This window comes from Epargyreus clarus, unplaced genomic scaffold (assembly GCF_041222505.1).
Source record: "Epargyreus clarus isolate Ecla_fem2 unplaced genomic scaffold, WU_Ecla_fem_2.2 ptg000019l, whole genome shotgun sequence".
NCBI classification, from domain to species: Eukaryota; Metazoa; Arthropoda; class Insecta; order Lepidoptera; family Hesperiidae; genus Epargyreus; species Epargyreus clarus.
This window is the reverse complement of record NW_027332227.1, coordinates 1,168,939-1,196,713: the sequence shown is the minus strand read 5'-3', so window position 1 is coordinate 1,196,713 and position 27,775 is coordinate 1,168,939. Positions and strand designations below refer to the sequence as shown.

Below are 27,775 nucleotides of genomic sequence, written 5' to 3'. Positions count from 1 at the left end.
ACTACCCTAAAAACTCAAACTACTATATTTGTTTCCAGTCGGACCAGGTGTACAAGTCGGTGTTCATAATCTTCTTCCAAGGCGACCAGCTGAAGACGCGCGTGAAGAAGATATGCGAGGGGTTCCGCGCGACGCTGTACCCCTGCCCCGAGGCGCCCGCCGACCGCCGCGAGATGGCCATGGGCGTCATGACGCGCATCGAGGATCTTAACACGGTGAGATGATGAACATTTTTAGGGTACCGTACCCAAAGGGTAAAAACGGAACCCTATTACAAAATCTCCGCCAACAGCCCATCAGTCCGTCTGTTATGGGATATCTCTTGAACCGTAAAAGATAGACATATTATTTTTTACAGCGTATGTACAACGCTTTAAGCTATTATAAATACTACAAATAAAAATAAATTGAAAATAAATGGGGGTCACCATAGAAGATACAAACCGCAATAATTCGACGTTTTTCGCTTTTTCTATAGAACCGTAAATAGTTAAAATTTTCAGAATGCTAAAAATAAAAGAATGAACAATTTGGTAGCCTGCGAGTTCGACTAGCACTTGACCAATTATTATAAATTGAAATTGGCATTTTTCATTTTAATTCTAACATAACCTTTCGTACTGACGTACTTTAAATTTCTTTATTGCATTATGTGAAATACCCTATCCTGCGACCTTAGCGTTCTTTATAATTCGTACCCATTAAGGTTTGTCGCTGCAACGACCGCAGACAAACGCCACGGTATAATGTGATAATGGCCGGTTGGTAAACGACCTTGGCTTACCGAATAGTACATGATTCAATCAACTACTATCAATGACATTAATAGCAGTTTTGTTCAGCATAATGGTATAATCATGAGGCTATAAATTATAGTCACGCTTCGTTTGTGTGAGGCGGTCATGTATGTGTGAATCCTAAGTATAAGTTATATAATTGTATTTCAGAATAGATATTTTCTTGCAGTTCTAAAAGATATAAGAGTGCATTTAATTTAATAATATGCAAAATATATACATATATTCGTAGCTTCTATGTCTACTATATACTTACGGTCTTATTACGGTCTTATTCATAAAAAATGCTTATAGAAGGTTTTAAGCACTCATTAGTTAAAGTGTTCAATAAGCTTATAAAACGTTCTATAAAATTGCTTATTCATAAACGTTCCATAAACCTTCTATAACTAATGTGTCGCTAAAGTCAACTATAAATGAAAATGTTGCCATTATAGTGAAGTTCGGCGAACAAATTGACGAATATCCATAGACAAACATCATTAAATGACATTATTTCGTACTAAAAAATATTCTGTCTTGACATTCTTGTCAATGGGTTGTCGATAAAACCAAATCACATGTCAGTGTCAGTGTATTTGTAAATACCGCGAATTTAAAAATATTTTATTTGTTAAAATGGGATGTGAAGCAAAAGTTGTTAAAAGATAAAGGAGTGAAAATTGGTTGGATATTAATGTTTTATGTAATATTGATATAATTATATAAAGTTAAATTCAATTAAGTTTCGTTTTGTAGACATTCGCAATATCTTATGGCAGTAAACCCTGTATTTCAGAAGGTGTACCAGGACCTCTGCGATCTAATTTACGATCATTACGTACGAGATCAATTATAAAATTTACTGTCGATTTATTAAAGCGATAACGCTTCCTATAGTCTAATGAAAACAGATCACTCTTTGGTGCAATGTTCTTCGAAGTGGACGGTTTTCTAGATTTTTAATAATCTAAGCTTTGTAAAATTTGCATTGTAATTTAAAATAGTGATATAATAATGTTAATTACCGGATATTAAAATAAATTATTTCAAGTTTGTATACAAAATGGACATTGACATAATTTATTAAAAACGTATTGTCAAATTAGGTTAGTAATCACGAATCAGCTGTTGAGAGTCGGCCATCTTTGCCTTATAGCACTGTTATAGTAGGGTTCTGGCCTCTATAAGTTATAGAAGGTTTATAGAACGATTTAGTGCCTAAAATGCGTTTATGAATAACACTTTTTGACAATCGTACTATAGCAACGTTATAAGTGTGCTATAACTTTTTATGATTAGTAATTAACTCTGAGATATTCAAAATAGTTTAATAAAGTTAATTTAAAAAATAAAATAGATTTCATTTTCATTTCACTCGACTGTGAATGAATTAATTGGATACAATATATAGCAATACCTACACTCCAACAAAAATAATGTGTTTTCCTATAAAATTGTTATTTACAAAACCCCTTGTCATTTAATGCTAATTAATGGGTCCATTGTATGCTGAAACACATACATATATGTGTGAAAATACGTAAGTTATATTAATTCATAAACAGATTCATTGGTGAAACAAGCTATTTCTAGAGGCCTTATTATATTATATCTCTCATCTGCAGGTTCTCGGCCAGACCCAAGACCACAGGCATCGCGTACTGGTAGCAGCGGCTAAGAACATCAAGAACTGGTTCGTGAAGGTGCGCAAGATCAAGGCGATCTACCACACGCTGAACCTGTTCAATCTGGACGTGACGCAGAAGTGCCTCATCGCGGAGTGCTGGGTGCCTGCGTTGGATCTCGAGACCATACAGCTGGCGCTCAGACGGGGCACGGTATGTTGTAGATATATTTAAAAAATCAAGGTGGTCCTTCGAGCCGGACTTTTTGTTTAAAGAAAATACTTTTCCTAGAAATTGACACTATATGCATGTTTGGTGACCGTATACTGCATGGGTATGTCCATGCTAATGGAAAATTGGCATAAAGAACTCATCCAGCACTTTTAATAGTCAGGCACAAATGTTATAATTATTAGCCACATCCTAGAGCCCATTAGGAATCCCCATTTAGGAACTTAGAGCAATATTGCTAGATTTATAGGTCCAATACACTTATTTATGTACAGTACATAATTATAGGTAGTAAGTAGGAAGTAAACTAACTTAGATGTGCCTTTGTGTACTGTAGCCTCAATTCAAACATTGCATTTACAACAGAAGAAAATCAATTAAAATTAAAATAAATCGTTAACAGGAACGCAGTGGAAGCTCGGTACCACCAATCTTGAACCGAATGGAGACGATCGAGGACCCACCGACGTATAACCGCACCAACAAGTTCACCGCCGCGTTCCAACATCTCATATACGCGTACGGTGTCGCCACCTATCGGGAGGTTAATCCGGGTGAGTTGGAAATCAATATTTTCTTATAACTTAAAGACGTTGACTTCGCTTGTGACCTGATCTTGATGACCTGACATTTTATGCAACATTTAGGTGCTCGTACTACGACGTGTTTGTAACGTAACGTAAACGCCGCGTCCAAATACATACTTTAAATCTGTTGATTCACTTTTAAAACTACATCTCGTAAAGATAGGACAAGTGTTGAGGGCGTAAACTAAATACTACCGAGGAAGTATTCGCGCCTACTTGTCTGTTCTCGGCGAACATCTAAATGTTGCAATAGAATGTAGGCAGGACGATCACACAAGTAGGAGGATAATATAACATATATAAATGCGTTTTGTTTTCTACAGCGCCGTACACGATAATAACATTCCCGTTTCTGTTCGCGGTGATGTTCGGTGATCTCGGCCACGGGGCGCTGATGGCCATCTTCGGCTTCTGGATGTGCTATAAGGAGAAACCGCTTCAGGCCAAGAAGATTGACAGCGAGGTATGATTACTATTACTATACACATCTGACTCTACTACTACACATGTACACACTGTTCGCAAGTTGAGAAAAGATTATAATTTGAAATTTTTGATTTAAAGGAAATTTTATAAGAAGTTAGTTATCATTTGTACGTCAATTTTGAGGAATATTGCACCATCGAGTCTTGTCTGAAATGGTTTGAATGATATAAGAAGTCTATCAACACTATCAACGTTTAACAAATAGACTTGTGAAAATTTCTGCAAAAATCAAAAGATCAACAATTTTTGCTATGTTACTGGAATAAAAGCATTTTAAGAAAATATATATTTTTTAAACTCAATGTAAATTTTAGAAAAGAAATATCATTATTGACATTTGGTCAATTGGTAGAGCAAATTTTAAAATATCTCTATTGTACATTACGATTTAAATCCTAAGAGGACTTATAACCTAGATTTGCACGTTTTGACCGCAAACTGTAAAATGTATTTCTCCTCCAAACAGATCTGGAATATATTCTTCGGGGGTCGCTACATCATCTTACTCATGGGGTTATTCTCCATGTACACTGGGCTGATATACAACGACATATTCTCGAAGAGTCTGAATATATTCGGCTCGTCGTGGCGCAACAACTACAACCAGTCGACTATCATGGAGAACCGCTTGCTGCAACTGAACCCTGATTCAGAGGACTATACGCAAACTCCGTATCCGTTCGGTATCGATCCCGTTTGGCAGGTTGGTGCCGATTTTAATTTTGGTTAGTAATTGACGACCTACGTGGCGGGGCGAACACAATACTGGTCTAACGCACAGAGGGTCCCGGATTCGAACCCCTCCAGACAGATTTCTAAATGATGAATTTAGGTATATGTTTCTGGGTCTGGGTGTTTGTGTATTTGTCTCTGTATGTGTCCATAACATCCACGATGCTGGGGATCCTAGTGTGGGGCGGGGGATGTAAAAAGCGTTTTATTTTATTTATTTAATTAAATAGAAAGAAAGACTATGAGTATTTTGAGCAGGAAAAGAAGACATTATAATTAATTACGTTGTTATTTCGGCCTATCGATTTATTCGGAAAGCATCTCAATGAGTATCATAGACGTGTACGTAAAAAACTAAGTCGAGTGAATTCGATACTCACTCCTCCATTCGCCATAGTTTTAATTTCTGTAATAAATGAATATCTATTTCCCAGCTTGCTGAAGCCAACAAGATCATCTTCATGAACGCGTACAAGATGAAGATCTCCATCATCATTGGCGTCTTCCACATGTTGTTTGGTGTCTGTATGTCGCTGTGGAATCACTTGTAAGTGCATAGACACATTAATAAATTTAAATTATTAATATTTATACGTTATTTCATAAATTACAGGTGGTAGAATCGTGGTACCACCGTCACACGTATTTCTAGCGATTATTGTACAAAAAGAACACCGACTGCTTAAAAATATAATGACAATGGGAATAATTCCCACAATTTAGACGATTCCAACAACGTCTCCTATTTTAAGCCATAAACATTATTTATTTGTTCACTAAATCCACAGTTTAATATATGTATTTATGATATTTAATACTTAATATTAAAGTAACAACCAAAAATGGATTTACATTTTACGTTACGTATGTCACGTGACCAGGTACTTCAAGAGGCGTATCAGCATCTACGTGGAGTTCATCCCGCAGATCATGTTCCTGACGCTGCTGTTCTTCTACATGGTGCTGCTGATGTTCATCAAGTGGACCACGTACGGCTCCACGCCCCCATACTGGGGTAGCCAAGAACCCGGTATGTATAATAAAGTTTTAAATAATAGTATTTACATCTGTGTCTGCCTAATATCAGCAGTGTTAAGTGCTGCTGTGTTCTGGTTTGAAGGGTGTGGTAAGGGAGACATACTTTTCCGAGGCGTTCCAGCTTAGTCCTCAGGGGCAGCGGTGTATCTGTGGTCGATCTCAACTAGGAATAACTAATCCTATTTGGCGTTAATTACAGTTGTCCATGGGCGGCAGTAGCCACTTACCATCAAGTAGACTACATGCTCGTCTGCAAGTCCTATATTATAAAAAAATAAATAAGTAAAGTATGTTTCGCCTGGTAAACGAAATTCCCCCATAATGATTGTAGAAAATTTGAGGATTTTATTTATAGTAAGCACGTCAATAGCTACCAAAAATTAAAAAAATAATAAAGCGATTGTTTTCTTTTTTACCATCAATTAGACATCTCGTCAAACGGTGGCGCTATGTTTCTGAATCACGCTATTGATATTTTCTCAATGTCTTAAATACAAACAAGCTCCAAACTGAGACTGTTGTAGCACGGCCCCTCCCCGTGCATGATCAAATAGCGGGCGATCTTAATCTTAACTTGCCAAAATCATAAATAGCGAAATATTGCCAACTGGGCCAATCGGCATCATATTATCATGTGTGTGCAGAGATCCTCAAGACGAGTGCATACTGCGCGCCCTCTATCCTGATCACGTTCATCAACATGATGCTGTTCAAGACGGACGCCAACACGAGGCCCAAGTGCGATGACGTCATGTTCTCCGGGCAGATGGCGATACAGAAGGTAAACTCCAACGCATTCACTCTACCGACCTTCCCATCTTCATCCTCGCCATCCTCACTATCCTTGGCCTTGCCATCCTCACTAGCCTCGTCACTGTCATCCTTAACCTCACTAGGGCTTGCCATTCTCACTATCCTTGTGCTTACCATCCTTAATATCGTCGTCCTTGTCATCCTCAACCTCACTACCCTCGCCATCCACACTATCTTTGGTCTTGTCATCCTCACTATCTTCATCATCGCCATCCTCGCTATCCTTGCCGTTCTCCCCCGTCCTATTTATCTTCGCTGTCCTCTTTATTCGATTCTTGTAATCACTATTCATCATCATATAACATTTAAATTTAAAGAAAAGAATTAGAACATATAAAAATAGTAATCACTTATAACATGTCATTTATGATTTGGAATTAAATTATGAAAGTGTAGGTAAATATATAAGTTTATTAATTTTTAAATAGACAATCGTTATATATGGTTAAAAATGTGTGGGTACAGTTGTTCGTGATAGTGGCGCTGCTGTGTGTGCCGGTGATGCTGTTCGGCAAGCCCTACTTCATTATGAAGGAACAGAAGCAACGCGCTGTGAGTATGAGAATAAATAAAATAGCGTTAGCGTTAAAACAGTTATAGCTATTTCTTTGGTGTATGTCATAAAAAATGTCTGTGTATCAATGTATGATAGTGTTGTATCGTATCGTATTGGATTGGATCGAACCGATTTGTACATAAAATACTAGCCAACTTTATGGTGTTGATTTTATTTTATATCTCACTTATGTAAGATTCATTCTAATATATAATTATAATAAAATTCATTTTGTTTTCGCTCACAATATGCACTTAATCTATAGACATTTAATAAAAGTGAAATAAAATTGTCTATAAATCTTACTTTACTTTAATCTATTACCTCAAAGCGCCTCAAAAGAAGCATAAATTCGAAAAGAAATAAAATTATGTTTTCCTTTGAACAATTTTGCCTATGAATACACACACACCTACATTATTACGGTTGAAACGTTACATAATAATATTTTAAAGTAGAACGTTCTGCCTAACAACGCTGCTGTGTTCTAGTTTATTCTCGATTGCAATGGGCGGCAGTAGTTACATCAGGTGGACTGCTACTTCTATATTATATATAGAAAAATAATATATGACGTGTGTCTGTACACAGAGCCAGGGGCACCAGAGCATCGAGGGTGCTGCGGAGAATGGCACCGCGGGCGGAGCGCCCGTACCCGCCTCGGGGCACCATGACGAAGACATCACCGAGGTCTTCATTCACCAGGTAACAATACTATATTGCTAGTGTTATGAATAATGGAGTTTATTTTTAAGACATTCAAATATAAAGGCGTTTATATTCAACATCTTTACTATATGAGATCAAGAATTTGAAGAATGAGATCAAATATGTATGTAGTAGCAATGTTTTATATTGAATAGCTTTGCATCATCCGAAAAAAGAGATTATAAATTGATGACTTGGTTATTTTCTTTTATATTCCAACTTAATTTAACTTATCTTTCTATAGTTTTTTAAATAGTTCAGTCTATAGCGTAAAGGTAATTTTGATTGATGCTGTAGCCGTTTAAAGACAACCAATAGTTTTCACACAAAACTATTATTGCTATTTTTGTTTTTTGAAACCGCAGGGTACAACAGCTCGAACAAAATATGATACGATATGTAATATGTGTTTTGAATGTGTCAGGCTATCCACACGATCGAGTACGTGCTGGGCAGCGTGTCGCACACGGCGTCGTACCTGCGGCTGTGGGCGCTCTCGCTGGCGCACGCGCAGCTCGCTGAGGTCGCCTGGAACATGCTGCTCAGGAAGGGTACGCACACGGGGACACGCTGACATATATACAGAGAGAGAGAGAGATCCTTCGACCCTGGCACACGTATAAACGCACACACACACACACACACACACACACACGCTGACATATATGAACAGAAAGAGAGAGAGAGATCCTTCGACGCAGGCACATAAATACACGCACACACTCACACACACACGCTGACATGCAGACATAGAAAATATATAAGTATACAAACATAGACAAGAACGTATGCGTCCAGTTATGTAAACGCAAACACACACGCAAAATCTCACCTATACCTAAACAACTTAAGTTTTAACGCCTCCTGTAACTTTTTCTACCTTACCTCATCCCTCATACCAATACACAGCAGCGCTTAACACCACTGTTATAAAGAAAATGTAGATGTGACAGTGATGCCCTAGACACAAGGCACTAAAAACTCTCGCATGTTATTTTGGGGGCATCTGTTAATTACATTTTAAACGATTTCAAAGCCCCCTCCCTCCTCAACACCTCACTTAACGGACGCCCCCTTAATAATATAAATTAATCTCTAAGGTCTGATGTCTAACGGCCCCGAGGGCGGCGTGATCCTGTACATGGTGTTCGCGGGCTGGGCCGCCATCTCCGTGGCCATCCTCGTGCTGATGGAGGGGCTCTCTGCCTTCCTTCACACGCTCCGACTCCACTGGTAAATTATGAATATGTTCTCAACTACTTTTATTTCACACGAAATATCCATGTGGTCTGATTTTATAACTTATATACGTTATTCAGGTTGGTTCGAGTAATACTCTACTAATGCTATATCTTAAGACACTCATAAAACTTTTATATATTCCATATATCTAATTTTATTTTATTCAAACTTGTAAAAAATATTTCCAGTCGAGTGTGCAGCCTCCGGTTTTATTTGTAACTGTTATAACTTTTATTTCTTTATGTTAGAAATATCAAATTTGCGACAACATTATTTTTATTTTATAATTAGGTATCGATTCAATATATAAATAATTAAGTATCTACAAATGTTCCTGACATAACAATTACTTAGTAAAAAGGCTATTTAACGACATATTGAATATATTATTTACATATATATTCTTCGCTTCCAGGGTCGAGTTCCAGAGCAAGTTCTATGCAGGCGAGGGCTACCTATTCCAGCCCTTCTCCTTTGAGGTCATCCTAGACTCCGCGGGACAGGGCGACGAGTAACTTGAACCTTTCTGTGTCCTGATGCGTATCTTGTTATTCGACGTTGAATCAAGTTAAAAATTAAAAAAAAGAATTAATCGACTAAGTATTCGATATTTGATGTTGTTTACGATTGTTAGATGATATATTAGCCGTTTCAAAGTTTTATCGTCTATGTGTAATAAATTTAGCTTTTAAAAGTGTACGCTTGGCTACTATCGTTTAAGCAACTTGTAGATTTAGCGATTAAGTAGTGGTTAACGCGAACGAGTTCGCATCTCAAATGTTTCTCAACTTAAACTACATTACGTCGGTCGCTCAACCAACAAATTGAATGCCCACGCGGCAAGACAAAACAGCGACTTGAAAAACTGTAGCTTAACCGACAAGTTGGTAGCTAACGCAAATATCGCGCGATTGTAGCCAACGTGTAGTCATCCTAAAACTTATTATAGTTAATCCATTATAAACTTAGTAAATTATTCGAAAATGTAGAAAAATATTTAAAAAAATAAGTTACGCATTTCAGGTACGTGAAGTTTGTGTAGTTATGTAGAGATTTTTAATTCCTTTTTTATTATTGTATAAACAAATTTTTATAAGTTCAAAATGTACTTAAATTAAAATCATTTTCTATTCGATACCCGAGGCTCTCTTTTATTATAAACAGATTATTAGTTTCGAAAATATCTCAGAAAACAATAGTTTTACCACAACACAAAACATCTGAAGTGTCCATATATTAAAATAAGAGTTGATTCCCACACAATGCCACTATTAGACAAAATCACAGCATATAAAACGTTATTACCATTGAATGTACACTAATTGTTCAAATAGTTATTTATCGCGTTGCAATTTAGTCTTCATTGGTCTCGGCGTTTTGGACATCGGATTTGGATAATTTCCTTCTTCTATATGCGCTTGGTAGCTTCTATACATGGGCTGTAGTGACCACTAAACATAAGCTATCATAAACATCAAAAACATACACTCCAATATTACAAATAATGTCGTGCCGTGATCGAAGTCCTGAAATATTCAGCATTTCCGTTTAATGTGGGCAAGTGGGATCAAATCTGAATTAATACGGCAATGTTTTTAACATTATCTTATTGATTATCTTAACCGGGAACCACAGTAGTACGTTAATGTAATTCCAGTAGTTCTGATTCAATTAATGTGTATTTAAGCAAAGTGTAAAGCTTGTAGAACTTGGCTTCAGGTGTATTATTATGAATAACGAATAAATCAAACATTTATGCAGCACAAATTGAGTTTTATTTTCGAAAACCATTTACGACTAAACATTTAAATTATGCTTTAAAATATTGATTATTAATGTATTATATAAAAAAAGTAAGAAATGAAATCATGGTGACTATAAAAATATGGAGAAATAAGTTTATAAATTTAAATAAAAATAATGTTGGTCCTTCAAGCCGGATCGCATTTCAGTCGTACTCAGCTCCTATTGTTATGCTTATGTCTCCAGGCAGCACGCTCGTCATGTGGTACCAGCGGTTTGTGTCCACGACAACTGTAATTGTAAGCAATTATATTGTAAAATGTAAATATATGTTCGTATATTAAGACAAAGCTAAGGCAAAGTTCAAAATTTAATAGGTAGTTACACCTACGTTTGTAATAAACAGGTGTAACTACTTATTTTTAACGTTCTTCACAAAACTACATATTATAGACTACCATTAAAGGAATTAAAATTAGTGACTTTATTGATACGAGAAAGAACATTTTTATTTATGAAAGATAGAAATATAGGAAATATAATACGCCTAAATAGTCATCTGCAATAAAACGTGAAGGCTTAGATAAGCCTGTACACAAAAACTCATGAACACCTAACCGGGAAAATTCACCATGAATTATTTGAAAACACTAAAGCCCGCTCCACATTCTCGTGAGAACGCGAGAAAACCCCGATTCGTATCGGCTCCACATTCTCGTTTCTCGTGCTCTTCTCGCGTTCTCGCGAGAATGCGGAGCGGGTTTAAAATTCAGGAACCACTGACGTATCTCGCCGGGCAGCACGGTGAAGGCGAGCGCGCGGCAGCGGTACAGGCACTCGGGCGGCGGCGCCAGCTGCCAGCGCTTGCGCCCCCGCACCTGCGCCTGCCACGACATGTGCCGCACTGAGTCCACCTGCAAACGACCAGGTTTAGCAATGGCGTGCAAAAGGGTCAGCTAGGTCAACTGCACCTCTCCCAGAGACTTTGTACATCCAGTATACTATCCAAATTGATGCATTTGGTGACAAGGTTACTATACTCTTTGGTGACGAGTATCTAAGAGCATTACATTACATTTTAGCATCGGCCATCAACGATAAACACTCAAAGTGTGGCGAAAGACACTTCGACATGTTTGAGCGCTGGTCGCAGTTACTTTGTAATTTGGATGATTCAGGATCCGCTACAGCACTACACAGTTAATACGCGTTTAATTTTCAACATAATAGTATTTTTAATATCGCATATCATCGTAACAATGTATCCGTGATCTTCCGTGCTGTGTAAGCCAGCAATATTTATCTTAATAATAGAAACTAGTGCTTTTTTGTATTATTCCAATTGTTTAGCGCATAAATTTCAAAATTACGATTACTCGTACGCAATTACTACTCACTTACCTTACGTATCAATTTAATATTAACTATTTGCATTAACTTACATGCATATGAGCTCCTTGTCCGGGTCCGCCCATAAAAATCCAATCAACCATATCGCTTTCCGACGTTCTTGGCAAGAAGTATGGTCTTTTGTAGTACTCCCTGAGTTTCCTTGTCTCCTCATCGTAGCATGTACTCCAACCCACGTACCAGGGCTCCCCGGATAAGTTGGCTCGCCTCTGGTCCATGTTAAATACTTCGTTCAAAGAGTTCAGGCCGGATTTGTAAGCGAAGTAGAAACAATCGTTGATCCTTCGGCCCATTTTGTTACTCCGATAGAAGTTTGCGAAGAAATCGAAGTTAAAATGCTGAAATAATAATAAAAGTATTAGAAACTTCGCCGTTTGTAAGTAAAAGTTTGTGAGCGAGTATTCCTATACTTCTTGACAGAGCCATTCACACGCTTCAAAAATGTCAAGGGCGCATCCCTTATTGTGGTATCGTTTTAGAAAATTCGGATTACCAGCTAGGAATTTCATATTGTTCCGTTTACTTTGGTCAACATTAGATCGAGAGTATTTCCAGTTATATTTTAATTCAGATGAGATATCACAATAAAGCCACGGAGATTATTTAAGGTTGGCTAATCAAAATACATACATCAATCGCCTTCCAATCCATAGTGGCATCAGTAACGATAACAGGCACGGTGCCGTAAGCATACTGCTCCTCGAACTCCCGATCAGTGATGTTCGCTAGACGGACCACGTCGTCCACACCCATGCACATGGAGCAGTCCTCTGGCGGGCGGAACAACGCCTTCGATGATGAGGGAATTTCCAGTAAGCAGCCCTTGAAGTGTTTAAATTATAGGTAGCTTAATAAGTAATCGTTGTATTATGCTGTTTTAACTTACTATTAAATTTTTTTAACGCGCACTTAGCGGTAGTACAGATTTTTCGAAATCAGTTGATTTCTTGCACGTTAATTTTATTCATACTTCCTAAACACAATTAAAATGTAAAAACACGTACCTATTCCAAACAAAAATTCAACATTTAGTGTTATTCGGCCGGGAATCGAACCCGAACACTGATGTCATTACGAACCAGTTGTCAATTTGCTGAAAACGCTGGGAAAATTTATTGTATGAGGACAAATGTACATTTTTGCATGGTATCTATCGTTATATCCTTGATTGTAAGTATTAGAAAGACACAAATAATATAACTTACCTTAATTGTATCTAGCTGGAACCACCAAAAACCTAACAATGCTGACAAAATAATAATACTAGAAACCCACAGAAACAATTTTGATTTCCCCTCCAGAAACTTAAAATGGAATCTCTTTTTATTTGTCTGGACATCTAAGCGAGAAATATAATTATTGTTAAGTTTTAGACTCTCGATTTTATTTACGATTTTGAGTAGTTTGAGTTCAATTGTTTTAATTTTTTTGTCGCAGCTTTTAGACCGATTTAGACTCATAGTTAGTGGTAAGCTACACGCACTCCTGTTTCGAAATGAAAGAGTTTTAATCCCTTCGCAGGCTTTTATACACCCATGGGAATGATATGGAGTGGCTGTTCCTTACATTTATGTTGTTAGTAACTTTATACATTTCAGTTGTAGAGGTCTTGTATGCGTCCGCGATTCGAATTCAGAGTCAAATTTTAGATATGATCTGCTTATCACTAGCTTGAACCGTTAAAATTTTCGTTTAAAACCTGGGTATTTTAAGAGTTCTTCGTAAAATTTTCAGGTGTATGAAGTATATTAATTAGCATTTGGACAGCATGGAGAATGATGACCTACACTATTCAGTCGAGACGACTATCCAGCAATGATAGACGTCGATAACGATATCTTGAAGCAGCTCTACGTATGTCCCCAAGTTTCAATCGCAGGATAAATAACCCGACACAAGTGCAACGGGTATGAAATTGAAATTCATTATCGCGCCGCGACACCGCAACTGCGACCCGTATTATACGCCAGGCTGCGTCACTTACGCGCCAATTTGTGCTATCAATATACTTCAGTTAGGTCGCAACTTCTTTCATGTTGTTATTTTTTCTTTATAGGTATGCCCTGCAATAAAATGAAAGTTGCTAACTAGGTTATACGCTAAAACTGTGACTCGCCTGTTAGTTTCATTAGTCCACTGGATAATGAATGTTCTGTTACGATTTCTTTATTTATACTATGCTTTGTATTGACTTTGTGTCTCGACATATATGTACACACTTAATTAAAACATTTAAACATCGAGTTCAAATTGATATTAATTATAACTGAAGGTGGTAGAACCCTTTGTGGTTCGACTCCGGCGGCACCACCGCGACACCTATGTCTGCCTAATAACAGTAGTGTTAGACGCAGCTGTGTTCCGTTTTGAAGGGTGTGGTAAGGCAGACATACTTTTCTGAGGCGTTCCAGCTTAGTCCTCTGGGGTAGCGGCGCATCTGTGGCCAACCTCAGGTAGCAATATCTAATTCTATCTGGGGTTGATTACAGATGTCCATGGGCGGCAGTAGCCACTTACCATCACATGGACTGCATGCTCGTATGCTACTCCTATATTATAAAAAGAAATCTATTCTATTGATTTTGGCACCAGATATAAGAAATCAATGTTATAAAAGTGGTATAAAAAATATTTGCTACACATGATATTGACATTTGACACTTGAGTCTTGTCATTAAGTTTTAAATTTCAAAATATTGCGGCTGGTTTGTGCAAATTTTGCGAACTGCGAATTTTGTTTATATTTATTAAATAATTACCATCAATTTTAACACATATCGTAATAAAATAAACTGACATATTTCGTTACTAATGGCTGCTATACTAGGCGGCGGTCTCGGCGGCTTATCAACAGGTTACTATTTGTTGAAAAACAATGTTACGTCTAATAATAATTTGAAATTGTTTCTTTTGGAAGCCACCAACTATTGTGGGGGATGGATCAAATCTATCCGAACGAAGGATTATATTTTTGAACAGGGACCGAGAACTATTCGACCAAAAGGAATTGTGGGGTTGAACACGTTGAACATGATGCAGGACTTGGGTTTGAGTGAGCACATTGCGCCAATAAAACCAGGACACCCGGCCGCTAAGAACCGAATGATATATGTCAACAACACTTTACATCTATTACCGTCGAGCTTGAAGGGCGTGTTTCAGAGAAACGATCCATTTTCGAAACCTCTTATTTATGCTGTGTTTAAGGACCTCAAACAACCCATCAAAGAGATGAAGGACGATTCCATTTACAATTTTGTAGAACGTAGGTTCGGTAAGGAAATTGCAGACTACGCAATATCACCCATGATATGTGGTATCTGTGCGGGAGATGCTAAGGAAATAACAGTGAAGTTCCTCATGAAAACCTTGTTTGAATATGAACAGAATCACGGTAGTGTTATGAAGGGATTTATGAAATCTATTTTTAAAACGAAAAATGGACAGGAACTAGAACTAAGTGAGTTGGCCAGGAAAGCTCAGGAAGAGAAATGGAATGTTTACACAATAAAAGGTGGCCTGGAAACTTTTCCCACTATACTCCATGAGCACCTTAAGGAGAACAATGTGAACATATCTCTGAATAGTAAAGTAGAAGAAATTGAATTCATTGATTCCAGTACTGTTAAACTGAAGAAAGGTAATGGTGAAACCCTCTCTGTAAGCCATGTATATTCCTCAATACCCTCCCATGCCCTGGCTAAGTTGGTACAAAAACAACACCCTGAGTTGGCTAAGAGCTTAGGAGAAATACCATTTGTAACTGTGGCAATCGTCAATTTATACTTTGCAACTGATAAACCACTCATTTCACCTGCATTTGGATTCCTAGTGCCTCCGATAGAGAATTCTCCCATCCTTGGAGTTGTGTTTGATTCCTGCTGTCTCCCGGATCAAAAGGGAACTGTGTTAACAGTAATGTTGGGAGGAAAATGGTTTGAGGAAAAATTTGGAAAGGATATCACTGAAAAAAGATTATTAGAAATAGCAACTAAGGAAATAGACTCAATTTTGAATATCAAAGACAAACCAGCAGCACACAATGTAAATATTTTGAATAAGTGCATACCACAGTATGTGATTGGGCATTATGAGAGAGTAGACAAGATTAGGGATTACATACAGAATAATAATTTGCCAATCTCAGTGATAGGAAGTAGTTATGATGGCATAGGTGTAAATGATGTGATCTACTCGGCCAAAACCCAAGTTGAGGAGGACTGTGTTAAATAAATGATTCTCACACAAAAATAATGCATTTTATCTAGTTTGGATGGACCTTATAATGAATGAAATGGACATATAAGATATTATGTTGCTATTCTTCTTGAAAGTATATTATTAATATTTTATGACTATTAAGAGGTGTGGTTATCCTGTGGATTTCTCAATGGGAGTGAAGACTGATGGTGTTACAAAGTACCCTATCCTAGGTGGCGTTGATTGAACAGATTTTTAAGGGATGTGGGTTATTGATTTTCTGAATCTGAAATATATATATCTTAACTTGTCTACAAATGTGAATAATTGTCATTGGTGATCATAAAAATTCTCTATGTAAATTTTTATGTACAAGTATGTAAAAATATCCTAGCATTTAATGCCTTGTTTGTTAAGCAACAGCTTTTATGGATACTTTAGTTCTATATAATCTTGCTATATATTCTAAAGACAAAATGCACAATTTTATACATATATTAAGAGTCAACTGGCTATGGGATAGTGCAATATTATGATTTAACTCTACAAAATGTTACTTGCCATGAGTTTTTTTAACTGCGATTTTGTAACTGAGAAACTGAAATTTGACTGTTAATTTCCAGAATAATATTATATTTTTCATATATTTGTAGTTTCTTTTGCCTATTGTGTACAATGGTAGACTGTAACTGGGACATTTTGTAATAACAAATGTACCACGAAAAGTGAAATTTCAATTCTAATAGAAAGGTTTTTAAAATAAAAAGAAAATTAAGCAGAAAATAATTTATTTTTCGGTGTATGTGTTAACATTAAGAGTATTATCTCACTCAATGACCACTAATTAATACCTTCCATAAAAACATGTTTTTGCTCTATTAATAAGTTATAATTATGATTTGAGTGATAATAATACAAATACAATGGAATATATGAAACAATTCTTTGTTTATTTCCTTGTTAATAAATGAAAAAATATTTTACCTAAAGCTACAATAAATAAATCACTGAGATACATTTTCTGTACCATACATGCTAGTGATAAATATCCACACTTCACTCATTACAGGCATATGCAAATGTATAAAAATTACAGGCACCGTGTATAGAATATTTTTGATTTTATTGCACCAATTATTTTATAAAAATCTGATAATACCTTTTGTGTTAGCTATACATACATTATAAATATTTAACTTAGTAAATACATCAAATTATAGATCATATACAACTTCGATTCTTGGGCATTACAATTACGTGATTTAAAAGTACATTGTATTAGCCGCAGACATACAGAAGTGCCTGTATGATGCTATTACACATATATTTATAATAATTTTAGTAAGCGTTCAACTTCACAGGCTGGCAGTCTCAATAATTATTATTTAGATGAGAAAATCAAAAGCCTGCACTGATCAACATTGTAAACCTACCTATTATTATATTTAAGGTTTAAAAAATTAAACAGTATTATATTATATAATCAAATTACTTCCAAAGCTAAACAAATGGAATTTTTATAATAACTTAAACAAGCAACCTTAGGCACGATTTTATATAAGCCTTTATATCTACTATGGGCGTCACTGTACATTCTTATCAGATGCTGATCTAACATCAGAAGAATATATCTCTATATAAATATCTTATTATGTAGTTAATTAAAAATGTTTTTATTATGATTTTAAGAGATCTCACTCATTATTCAACACTCAATACATTTTTCATAATGAGATCTGTTTAATATGTATAGTATTTAAAATAAATCTCGACTTATACAAAAAGGTCTATCTATATGAATAATAATAATAAATTATTATTAATTCGCATACAATACATACATTTTTTTATGTAAACTGACGTACTTAGGTTTCTGTAGCCATAATAAAAATGTGTGTTGATAATTACGGTATTCGAGTTAATTAATTAAATGGTTGTATTGTTTAAATGCATCAGTAGTTACATAAAGTGGTCCAATTAACGTCTTGACACTAACAATATATTTTTATAAATTAGTACAAATATGTGTAGAAATGATAACATTTTACAGTATTAAACAGTGAAGAATGGTACAAAGATAGGAGGAGTGATGTTGGTTGGTTGATAACGGTATTGCGCATAGTGCAGTTGGCAACAGAGCGAACTGTTCAGATCGGATTTATATAGCATGTAGAGAGTTCCTGCAGGTAGCAGTGCTGTGCAATGCGGTAATTGCTTCACGTCAGGCTACAGGCGATGGTAATGCATTAAGTACTAAGATGCCAGGTGACAGTAGTCAATGATTATTACGGCGCTAGTGCGGTAGGTTGATTACGGCTGATAGTGACAGTGCAGTCAGGATAACACAGCGGGCAGCAGATGAAGGTAGTGAAGCGCGGTGGGCGGAAAATGGCGGTAGTTATTTGTGTCAGTGTTGCTATCAGTGCTGTCAGTGCATGTTGGTAATCAGTAGATGACGGTAATGCGATTCAAAGATGACAGTTGCTCGACACAATACAGCACGGAGGACAGTAACCGTCGCTGACGTCAGTGAAGCGGTTCTAGCAGCAGATGCCGTCATTATCAGTATGGCGAGGTGAGCGGTAGCTGTCAGTTAGCTGCCAGTGCAGCGCAGAGCGCAAGAGCTGCCAGTTGGCTGCCGTCAGTTAAGTGCGGTAGATAGCAGATGTAGTTATAGACAGTACAGCACATAGGGCTGTAGCTGTCAGACAGCTGCCATCATTGCGGTGCGTTGGGTGCCTCAGGTGGACCACGCGATCCGACAGGCCCGTGCTGCACGAGCGATGCTCCGACCAGTGCTGGCATCTCATTTGCCGACCCGCACCAAACTAAGCGTGTACAATATGTACATTCGATTACGCCTAACCTATGCGGCATCGGTATGATATGCGCTGGTGTCAGAGTCCAACAGAAAGGAGACGCCTTGCTGTGCAGAGATAGGCCTTACGGTCGATCTTGGCGACGGGCCGCTATGTAAGGAACGACGTGTTGGAGCGCGACCTTAAGGTTCTGACGTTGGACAGGTGTGTGGTCATATTGGCGCGTGGTATGTGCGAACGCGCTGACAATTGGCCACAAGCCCATTTGAGAGGTTTCTCGCCCCTCCACACTCTATCACCTGACGGTCAACTGCTCCCTTGTGAACTCGACGAACAGGTAAAGCAAAGGGGACCGAATGCTGCACCGGTTCCTCAAGGCAATGCACAACGCTGGTGGGGAGTGTACCCACTGAAGAGATTACCCGGGTAAGGAGGGATTCCTCGAGCTGCTGCTACCTGCGCTACGCGGTAAAAGAAAACCGATATCGTATCGATGCGCTGGGTGTCGTTCGCGTCAGTAGAACGCGGCGGGCAGCAGATGTTATCGTCAGTACATCAGGTTGAGTAGTAGCTGTCGTCATTGCAGCATAGCGGGCAGCAGATGTGGTCAGTGCATGATAGCGGGCAGGTGCAGCGCGAGCGTCGCGTGCAGCGTGTGGTCGCGCGGCGCGGCGGGCGGCACCGTGTTGCGGTACGAGTAGCGCAGCGCCAGCGCCACGCCCGCTACGCTCTCCACGCCCTCCGCCTCCGCCGGCGTGACCACCTGCAGCCGCAACGCCAGCTTGTTCAACTTGCGCCATACTATTATGCTGGAAATAAACAAAAAAAAATTCAAAAAATATCATGACATGTGGAAAGTAGCCATAGCAATCTAAGGGCTATACAGGCTTTATTACTGATAATTCTAACTACAAGGACATGTAATGACACGAGGATTTTTAGGTGAATATAACAGGTAGGTATAAAATTTACAATCAATATACCTCACCAAACCATTTTTATCAAATCGTAAAAATATTATTATTATCAACGTAACAAAAAAAATGGTAGAGTCCGAGCCAAACTTCTAGTCCGCTCTAAATGTAGAAATGAGTCTCGTCACAACAGCAAATTGTGGATATTAGCGGGACGAAGACAGCGCGGGATTCCCCCGGCATCCGCCACTGCCCGCTCCAGCCCACGTGAACATAGCTGCGTTATTGTGCCCTTACTGTTGCTACGGAGGATATACTTGTGGTTGTGTTCGACCGCATTGGCTCTCTGACTACTTCTGCGCACAACAATTTCAGAGCGAACTAGAAGTTTGGCGCAGACTCCTAACTCTAAGAAACCATCCTAATCATGCAGTGTACTCACTCGCTGGTGTCGTGCTGCGCGTCGTCGTCGTACTCCGCGGCGTCGTCGCGCTGCGCCAGCGTGAAGGTCTGGTCGGGCGCCAGCAGCCGCCCCGCCGCCCGCAGCCGCGGCTTGCGCTGCACCACCTTGCACCACGACATGTCCTGCGAACGAGGAGAGAACTTTGTATGACGTAACTTGTCACGACGGGAGATGGGGGGTTGAGCTTTGTTGACAATATGGTGACTAAATTGCTCTGAATAAAATGTCCCAAGTTCGATCCCCGGCCAGCGGACATCCGAATGATGTAATGAAAGTTTATGTTCTGGTTTTGATTTTCCTGAGAATCATAATATGTTATGACGTTTACGATTATGATTTCCAGAAGCGAGTGAGTTCTGTATTGCGTCGGGATGCAGCAGCCAGGATACAGAAAGACCAAATTACATATGTATTTAATTAAAACAGAATTATTACACGTTTTAATTAAATCTAACCTAAACTAACCTAAGTGACTTGCCGGGGCGATGTTAGCACCCAGAGTGACTTCCCACGTTCGAAACTATGTGGTGGCGACGTATGTGAGGAGTCAGCGTTCCTACGGCACGGCGGCGGTGCAGGATCGGATGACTTTTTGATAATTTTGTTTAAGGCGAATGCCTAACTATGTTGGGTAAGGCCAATATATAACAAGTGCATAAAGCTTAAGCTTATTATTTATTGTGTGTGTCTTAAGTACGTACGAACTACTACAACTACAAGTTTCAGTTGTTTCAAAACTATAACTTATAGCTACACTACCATTTGTAGTAATTTTCGTATCTTCTAAACCTTATTAAAGTTTTTCAAAACCCTTTGGATAGCATACCTTTTCTAGATTCAGTGACTTTTCCAGGGACTTCTCAATGGTTTGTGGTTCCTCTATCTCCTCAGGTTCAGGGATGTCTTCAGGTTGCATAAACTTTATCTGCATTTCGTGGCCAGTGGGGTTGGTCAGCTTCAATAGTAGTGCTGTGGTTTCTCCTGGCTTGACTGGCTCATATGAGATTATCTTCACTTCTGGCATGTGGTAACTAGAAAAGTTAAGAGGGTTAAGAAATGAATATTAGCATGACATTTTTACCTGAATACAAAGGGTAATGTTTTCGTAACATAATATATGTTTCATTCTTTAACACAGCCTACAGCCCAAATAGCTCGATACCTGGATGGATTGTAACATTTGAGGTATTGTTGGGTTAGTTAAAATAGTTGTTTGTAGTTGAATTTGTTTTTTTTTTCTTAAAAAAATCTAGTGAAACGAGGGAAAATTATGGTAGAGAATAACAAGTTACGTTAATTACTCTTAATTGTAAGATTTACTATATATATGTACTATAAAAACGGTCCTCCTATTTGAATCTTTCTTGAAAGTTTTGAATTAATTCTTATATTCAGATAGTATTGTGTTGACACTTTCGATATTACAGGTTATCGATTTTGATGGGTACAAATATCGTTTATTAATAGCAAGCGTTTACCTTAAATACGCCGACGACCAGCGTTTGAAAAGTCAGATTCGATTTATTTATTGATGGTTAAAAAATCAATATACAATAATTCCTGCGTACTCACTAAGCGAGAAGCTCGATCTTAAACTTGATGGAGCCGGGGTTGTACTCGGGCTTGGTGAGGTTGTGGTCGCAGGCGCGGCAGCGCTGGCTGCGCTTGACGCTGAGCGCGCGCGCCAGCGGCTGCAGCCGCGACACCGACGTCGGCTGCGGCGCGCCCGCCGCCAGCCGCTGCGCCATCGTCGTTACTGGGAAACGTCAATACCGTAAAGTAACTGCAGGTGGTAGCGGTAGATGTCCCTGGGTTGCAGGCGGCAAGAGTGGGAGCTCGAACCGTCCAGCAAGCGACCCCGGGAAGGACGGCGGTATATGTGGTCGCATACCGTCGTAAACACTACATGGTGTGGGAGGAGCGAAACCTGCTCCCCCAGGACGGAGCCCGAACGTGGCATCGCGCTTGGCGAACTCCGGTTGTGTTCCGTCGAAGATCCCGGAGTTCTCCACCAAGCGTTGAGGACGGCCACCGGGGAGATTTTAGTGCGGTAAAAATCCCATATAATCCAGCGTCGCTCCCTCGTCGACGGGTACCTTTTGAAGGTTTCCCCCTCGTAAACACAGAACCCTTATATTAAAATCGGCCCGAAATAAATCTCATTCTCGGTATCGGCTCGGTGACGGTGGCAGTGGACAAGCAACGTCAGTGGTTCGACTCCGGCGCCATCACCACCACACCTATTTCTGCCTCATAAAACTATATAATTAATAAAAGCAACAACTGATGCATTGACCAATTGGCTATCTAAGTCGGGTACCTTATTCTGCTAATCCTGACACAGCACTATCGCGAGACGAAGGGCTCAGTGTGCCTTTTACAATATGGAAGTAAGAACAAAATGATAATGGGTTCCTTTTATCTACAGATCCAATGAAATCCTAAAGAAGCACGGTTTGCTTGTTACGAGCATATCTTTTCAAATCGGGAGGTATTCTCATAAGGCTTTCCAACGTCTTTAATGATAGCAACACATCTGTAAATAACCCAAAATTTAACTGTAATCCTATTTGGGGGTGATTATTACAGACATTCATAGTAGTGACCACTAAAGCTACTAATCGTCGTATGAATTTCAAGCTTGTTTATTAATTTAAAACCTTTCCATACAAATAACTTAAGTAATGTACCGATTAAAAACTAACTCACTTTGTTTCAAATTGACCTCCTTAGTATAATAATCCTCAGACAACTCCTCCACCTCCTCGCTAGCCTGGCTAGGCACGAAGTTGGCGATCGCGGAGGACGAGCTCTCGCTTGACGGCAAGCCAGCGATGTTTCGGGCCATCGCGCCAGTCAGACCAGTCTTATCCTGGAACAAGAATTCTTTATTAACATTTAGATTTTCATATTCATACAATTATGCTTATTTGGCAGATAAGTCCAAAGTTTGCCATATGAAATAAATTTTTCATTAATTGGTGTGCTGGAACACAATACTATTTGAGAAAATTATTCATATAATAAACATTTTAATGTGTGCAATAAATGTTCCTGTAAATGTTTTGTGTGCATAGATAAATAATTAACAGAGTACATCGAGGTCAAAACAAAACATGTAAATTTAAAAGTGTGTTATATGTTGATTTTTACTCACAGTGAGAGTGATGTATTTTCCTCTGATAGGGAACTTCTTCCTCTCTCTATCCAGCCGTTCCTGTTTCTCTTGATGAGCAATCGCTTTGTAATATTCGAGGAGCTGATTGATTCGTACAGCATACGGATTCGTTCTTTCCGGCCATCCTCCTGACGCTAATATATGAAAAATATATTGTTTGTTTTAAATTGTGCATATGATACCAATATGAGACTATTAGGTATTGATACATTGGTCCTTTGAGCCGGATTAATTTGTATGTGCAATCGATTTCATATAAATATAATATGCAATAGAAATAATTCGATTTTTGTACAATATCTGGACTGATTAAATAAAACAGCGGTAACATTTAGGAAATATAAAAAAAACATAAAAACAAATCTTCCCACTAGACATTGTCAAAAAGGAAGAAATGTCGAGGTGGAAAGACTTCAATATTAAAGAAATATCAGTGTCTACTCTTGACATGAGATTGAAGATATAAATGTCTTATACAGTCATATTTCTGCAAACAACATCTGCTAGGCCTTTATATTACACATACGATTTTTCCGTAAACAGTGATGTGGTTTGGATGTATGAGCATTTGTGGTCGGCCGCAAGGTTGGCGCCGCATCTTCACACCTAACGCGGATTGTAATTGTGAAATAAGTACATACATAATTACAATAAAAGTCTTCACAGACTCTTATTGGATGTTATCATTGATTGAAATGTTTTTTTGCATATATTGAAAAATGACCACATTACTATTTGACAGGTACTTGGAAGGTCGTAAAACCAGTATAGCTCAGCTGTACCAAATTAGGATGAAGCTGAAGCATTTCTGTATTTCTCTGGTGTCAGCTAATTGACATATGATGTGACTATGTTAGTTGTCGGAAGTGTTAACGAATCTGTGCACACTTGCTTGCTTGAGTTAGAACCCCTGTTCTGTGTGGGTTTGTCACAGGTGGCCTTGGGTGGTCGCATCCACTTATAACGACACGGACGGCAATAAGCAAACATTAGGGCAAAAAGTTTGGTACCTTTTTGCCCTAATGTAATAAAATATGTATGCCCTAATGTAATATATATGCAAAATAATTAATATAAAAGTTGTAAAATTAAAGACAAAACCCAGTCATGATCAATTAATCAAAATATAACATTTATACTAATGTTTAAACCCAGGCATTGATGGTGAAATTGAACCACAAGGAGCTCTATCACTTACATGGCACTGTCTACATTTTTGTTAAAAATCATAAAAAAATCAATCAATCATTTCTTATCAATATGTTACAATCCTACTGCTGGACACGGGATTCCTATCAGAGTGAGAAGAGTTTAGGTTTGATTGAAGGTGGTAGAACCCTTTGTGGTTCACTCCGGCAGCACCACCGCCACACCTATTTCTGTCTTGCACTTTTTGTTAAGTAACGCTGTGTTCTGGTTTGAAGGGTGTGGTAAGGGAGATATACTTTCCCGAGGCGTTCCAGCTTAGTAATCTGTGGCCGATCTCAGGTAAGACTATGTAATCCTATCTGGGGTTGATTACAAATGTCCATGGGTGGCAGTAGCGACTTACTATTAGGTAGACTGCATGCTCGTCTGCTACTCCTATATTATAAAAAAAAGGTTATTTCAGCATATAGCCAAGTGCAAATTGGCACACATATATATCACACCTTCGAAAACATTTTTCTTTTAAAGAACTTAAGCATGTAGGTTTCCACAAAATGTTCATCTCCAGCATTAAAGTAAGTAACGATAAATTTATAATTTACTATCTTTAAACTACCTCTCTCTACCTCTACTCTACCTCTCGTTTGGTGGGTCCCAGGTTCAAATAACTTTAATAAATCAAAGGTTATTTGTTAAAAAGTTATGTGTGAATTATAGAAACAGATACACTAATTACAATAAATATAAAAGTCATTAAAAAAATACAAGTAATACCAAAATCCACTCTTACCTACAGGCTGGTCCGGAATACCGACATCCCTAGATGTCCATCTACAGTTAAAGCATGACAGATAGTACATTTTCTTGGCCTGCTTGTTCTCCACCTTAGCATCCCCTGCAGCAGGATCTGGCCGGGGCTGAGTCAGGGTGGCTCGTGTGGACAGAGTATGGAAACAGCTGGGACAGTCGAAGCAACTACTACATCTGTTCTTCTTCAGTCTGGCCTCCGAGGATGGCATATTTTCCAGACAATTTGCACAATAGTGGGAGTCCACCTGGAAAACAAAATGAGGACTATCGTTTGAAATAGCCGTGGGATAATAAATTTTGTTATTTTGTTGCTTGTAAATTTTGTCTCCCAATCTAGGGGTACGAGGAAACACACACACATAAATAAGAGTAGAAAAACACGCATACCCAAAACAAATATGTAAATTCAGTATTTAGTTATCTGTCTGGTCAGGAATAGAATCCAGAGACCCTTTAGCGTATCAGAAGTATGGGACCGTTCCGTCATAGGGTCGTGATGATACTGGACACACCTTTATGGGTACACAGATAGACTGTATTGGGCTGCATTATGCATAACAATGAATTAAAAACGCCCAACTGTAAAGTGACATCATAATACACTTTTAACCTAATTCTTATTCATATTTATATATACAACTACCAATAAATGGTCTACAGATGGACAGAAGATGCACGACAACTTAATAATCAACAATTGCCGTTAAAACAACTGTATTACCTCATGACAAATGCAAAAACCGCAGCGTATCTTTAAGCAATGTCGGCAGAAGTACAGGCTGGTTATCGGCTTCATCTGGCCACAAGAGCAGACATACTTCACGTAGTCCGGCTGAGTCAAGTAAGCCATGGTTTTAGAGTTATTTCAGCTTTTCTGTAAAATTATAAAATACGAAAGTTGACTCAGTACCCGTGTCCAACTTACAATACCTACGACACTTACGTCAATGTCAAATCTTGACTGACAATACTGACATTGATATATAACATGACAAAACACTATTTATGTTGCCATTAGATTGCCCTATAATAGTCTGTTATTAACTTTCTGTAATAGTTTCATAGTGAATTAAATAACACCCACCCACGATAGACGGCGATTTTGAGTACAGAGCAGTGTGCGAATCATTACTTTAAAAAATAATTATTTTGGAAAAAAAAACGTTATGTGTACATTTAAAATTTAATCGTCAATGTAATTTAAAGTTCAGTCAGGTAGTGAATCACGCTATGTCCTAACTTGAAAGTCAATAACCAAATAACACGGTAATTAACGTATTTATGGTAGCATAGGTTACTATACTCTTTGATGGCAGCACTAGCAAAAAAATCAATTTCAATTTTTATCTACTTTACGCTTCACTTTACATGACCTAAGAATCTTTTTTTCAGCCTTATTATATTAACATTTTTTACTTTTTAGGGTTCCGTACTCAAAGGGTAAAAACATAACCCTATTACTAAGACTTCGCTGTCTGCCCGTCTGTCACAGGCATAGAATAACAATAGTCATTACTCTGAGGTCACAGGGCTATATTTCCGGAACCATGATAGATATACACATGATATTTTTACAGAGGATGCATAACGGTGGTTGCTATAACAACAAATACTAAAAATGAAATAAAATTGTGTATTAAAGGGTACAACAAACCGGTATTTTTCGGCATTTTTCGATTTAACTGTTAAACCGTACTAGGAAGACGGTTGAAATTATTACAATCCGTTAACTACTATAACTGGTATTATAATAAATACAAATAAGAACCATAAAATATATTAATTATTTATTTTAATTTTATTATACATTGTTTACGTATCATTTATCATCACCCCAACGCCATCTATTTTTGTGTTATTTAACTAAGTATTGTGGAAAATATACGTATCATTCATCATCACCCCAACGCCATTTATTGTTGTGTCATATTTTATTACACTTTTACTTTTTTTGTATTTCTTTTTTATTTTATTTCTGAATAATAATATAGTGTGCGTAGATCCCGCTAACTCATCGGTAATGAATTGATATCCTCTGTAGTCTTCCTCCTACAGGCGTTACACTACGTAACTAACCCTTTACACCCGAAGATTTTTTTTCGCAATTTCCGATTCAAAACGTTTATTACGGCTTTTTATATAGCTTAAGGGATCCACAAAAAATACGAAAAAAAATCCAGAGTTTATACTTAATCCAGAAATCGACCCGCACGATCGTGAGTCTCCGGTGGGAACTGTCACACTCACGATCGTGAAAATTGCAAAAAAAATTAGTTTTTTATCAAAAAATAT

General features: G+C 38.0%; 4 protein-coding genes across 7 annotated transcripts in view; 2 read left to right on the top strand and 2 right to left on the bottom strand.

Annotated features, from left to right (window-relative positions):
- LOC140750182 (V-type proton ATPase 116 kDa subunit a 1) overlaps positions 1 to 10,564 on the top strand; it is a 31,835-nt gene extending 21,271 nt beyond the window's left edge. For all 4 annotated transcript variants that reach the window (XM_073083575.1, XM_073083574.1, XM_073083578.1 and 1 more), the window contains 13 exons: positions 39 to 215; positions 2,405 to 2,617; positions 3,039 to 3,189; positions 3,546 to 3,685; positions 4,175 to 4,411; positions 4,875 to 4,987; positions 5,322 to 5,470; positions 6,123 to 6,259; positions 6,757 to 6,843; positions 7,439 to 7,552; positions 7,980 to 8,106; positions 8,656 to 8,788; positions 9,213 to 10,564. In XM_073083575.1, coding sequence (XP_072939676.1) covers positions 39 to 215; positions 2,405 to 2,617; positions 3,039 to 3,189; positions 3,546 to 3,685; positions 4,175 to 4,411; positions 4,875 to 4,987; positions 5,322 to 5,470; positions 6,123 to 6,259; positions 6,757 to 6,843; positions 7,439 to 7,552; positions 7,980 to 8,106; positions 8,656 to 8,788; positions 9,213 to 9,312 — 1,878 coding nt within the window. In that variant the 3' untranslated portion in view covers positions 9,313 to 10,564. The remainder of the gene's footprint in view (positions 1 to 38; positions 216 to 2,404; positions 2,618 to 3,038; positions 3,190 to 3,545; positions 3,686 to 4,174; positions 4,412 to 4,874; positions 4,988 to 5,321; positions 5,471 to 6,122; positions 6,260 to 6,756; positions 6,844 to 7,438; positions 7,553 to 7,979; positions 8,107 to 8,655; positions 8,789 to 9,212) is intronic.
- LOC140750183 (uncharacterized) lies at positions 10,565 to 13,969 on the bottom strand. Its single transcript, XM_073083579.1, has 5 exons — positions 13,156 to 13,969; positions 12,581 to 12,772; positions 11,983 to 12,288; positions 11,325 to 11,454; positions 10,565 to 10,831 (listed from the first exon to the last, which is right to left on the bottom strand). The coding sequence occupies exons 1-5, from the start codon at positions 13,408 to 13,410 to the stop codon at positions 10,746 to 10,748; spliced, it is 969 nt and encodes a 322-aa protein (XP_072939680.1). The 5' UTR covers positions 13,411 to 13,969; the 3' UTR covers positions 10,565 to 10,745.
- Positions 13,970 to 14,634: 665 nt separating this feature from the next.
- Positions 14,635 to 17,263, top strand: Ppox (protoporphyrinogen oxidase). The gene has a single exon (XM_073083303.1). It carries the CDS (start codon positions 14,762 to 14,764, stop codon positions 16,181 to 16,183), a length of 1,422 nt encoding a protein of 473 aa, XP_072939404.1. The 5' UTR covers positions 14,635 to 14,761; the 3' UTR covers positions 16,184 to 17,263.
- Positions 17,264 to 17,978: 715 nt separating this feature from the next.
- Positions 17,979 to 26,438, bottom strand: DCTN4-p62 (dynactin subunit 4). The gene is made up of 8 exons (XM_073083301.1): positions 26,205 to 26,438; positions 25,464 to 25,728; positions 23,504 to 23,658; positions 23,056 to 23,218; positions 21,919 to 22,102; positions 21,173 to 21,377; positions 20,326 to 20,468; positions 17,979 to 19,778 (listed from the first exon to the last, which is right to left on the bottom strand). The coding sequence occupies exons 1-8, from the start codon at positions 26,331 to 26,333 to the stop codon at positions 19,577 to 19,579; spliced, it is 1,446 nt and encodes a 481-aa protein (XP_072939402.1). The 5' UTR covers positions 26,334 to 26,438; the 3' UTR covers positions 17,979 to 19,576.
- Positions 26,439 to 27,775: the final 1,337 nt, after the last annotated feature.